Source organism: Camelina sativa, chromosome 9, assembly GCF_000633955.1.
Source record: "Camelina sativa cultivar DH55 chromosome 9, Cs, whole genome shotgun sequence".
NCBI classification, from domain to species: Eukaryota; Viridiplantae; Streptophyta; class Magnoliopsida; order Brassicales; family Brassicaceae; genus Camelina; species Camelina sativa.
This window is the reverse complement of record NC_025693.1, coordinates 25,911,998-25,913,643: the sequence shown is the minus strand read 5'-3', so window position 1 is coordinate 25,913,643 and position 1,646 is coordinate 25,911,998. Positions and strand designations below refer to the sequence as shown.

The window sequence follows — 1,646 nt, the reverse complement described above, 5'->3', positions numbered from 1 at the left end:
TTTGTCTTTAGTAATCTTCGTGGTCCTTGTTTTAGCTTAAAATGATGAAACCAGAACCAAGAGTTAAGAGATTTTCACAATGCCGTATTATTTTCATGTGTAACAAATGTTATTTCGATTCGTTACAATCTTATTAAACCCTTTGTTCCAAGTTTTGATTTTTTTTTTCTTTTTTGTTTGTTCTTAATTGTCGCAGGAATTAAACGCCTCTTGAATATTCTTCACAGATTAGCCCCAAGGAATCTCAGGACAAATGGACTAAGTCCGCAGGTAGGTAACTCTCTTTCAATACTTAAAACCTCGACAATTTTTTATTAAACCTAAACTCTTTGATGGTCGGAAGGAAGCTTTAATCATCCGTAGCTATCTCTGTGGTTTGTAGATGGCACTCTCACTGTCACTTTAGTGGTTCATTGAGTTGAGGAATTCCTACTATTATCAACCTGAAGTTAGTTTGAAGTTATGCTCACATGGGTGATATTATTCAAGAAAGATTGTCAGTTTCTTCGTCTTCGTCTTCCTCATCATCCTCATTGTCACTACCAACAGCACAACCTAAAGGGAATTCATTGCCAATAGATAGGGAATCTTGGATGATTGCAGAGCAGAGAGCTCATGAGATACTTTGCACTATCCAACCTGTCGTTGTTTCAGACAGAAGTCGGAATGAGATCATTGATTATGTACGATCTCTTATCAAGAGTCATGATGGAATTGAGGTTAGAAACTCTGCTTCTCTTGCTGACACGTTAAACCTTTTTTTTCTGTTAACTTTCAATGGGAAATTGTTACAGGTCTTTGCATTTGGTTCGGTGCCTCTTAAAACCTATCTTCCAGATGGAGACATTGATCTGACGGTCCTAACTAAGCAAAATATGGATGACGATTTTTATGGACAATTGTGCAATAAGCTTCAAAATGAAGACAGCGAGTCTGAATTCCAGGCAACAGGTGTTCAGTTTATCCCTGCACAGGTTTGTTTGTTTGTTTATAGCCTTTTGGTTTCGGTTTTGTTTTTTCTAGGTTGCCCAAAATTTTCCTTAAGAAAGTTTGCTGATTTATGATAGGTCAAGGTCATAAAATGCAATATCAGGAACATTGCTGTGGATATCTCTTTTAATCAAACGGCAGGTCTCTGTGCTTTATGTTTCCTGGAACAGGTACTATCATCTATTCTAAATCAGGCTCTAGAAGTGCACTAAATCGATCATTGCATACCTTTGATACTTATTTATTGTTAATCTCTGGTTTTATGTATCCTCAGATTGACCAACTCTTTGGGAGAGATCATCTTTTCAAGCGTAGCATCATCTTAGTTAAAGCTTGGTGCTACTACGAGAGTCGAATTCTTGGTGCGAACACTGGATTGATCTCAACATATGCATTGGCAGTACTAGTCTTGCACATCATCAACCTATTTCATTCATCATTATCCGGCCCTTTAGCGGTAACCACTCTTTTTCTGGAGCTTTAGCATCGTCTACAATAAGTGATATATGCATTAGATGAGATTACAGTCATTATCTTTCAACAGGTTCTGTATAAGTTCTTGGACTATTATGGTTCATTTGATTGGAGCAACTACTGTATCAGTGTCAGTGGTCGTGTGCCAATATCCTCCCTGCCAGAACTTATGGGTAAGAATG

General features: G+C 37.6%; 1 protein-coding gene across 1 annotated transcript in view; it reads left to right on the top strand.

The window, feature by feature from the left end:
- Positions 20 to 1,646, top strand: part of LOC104715711 — a 4,126-nt gene continuing 2,499 nt past the window's right edge. Inside the window, exons 1-6 of the mRNA XM_010433095.2 lie at positions 20 to 270; positions 383 to 719; positions 795 to 974; positions 1,068 to 1,160; positions 1,265 to 1,447; positions 1,535 to 1,637. Coding sequence (XP_010431397.1) covers positions 471 to 719; positions 795 to 974; positions 1,068 to 1,160; positions 1,265 to 1,447; positions 1,535 to 1,637 — 808 coding nt within the window. The 5' untranslated portion in view covers positions 20 to 270; positions 383 to 470. The remainder of the gene's footprint in view (positions 271 to 382; positions 720 to 794; positions 975 to 1,067; positions 1,161 to 1,264; positions 1,448 to 1,534; positions 1,638 to 1,646) is intronic.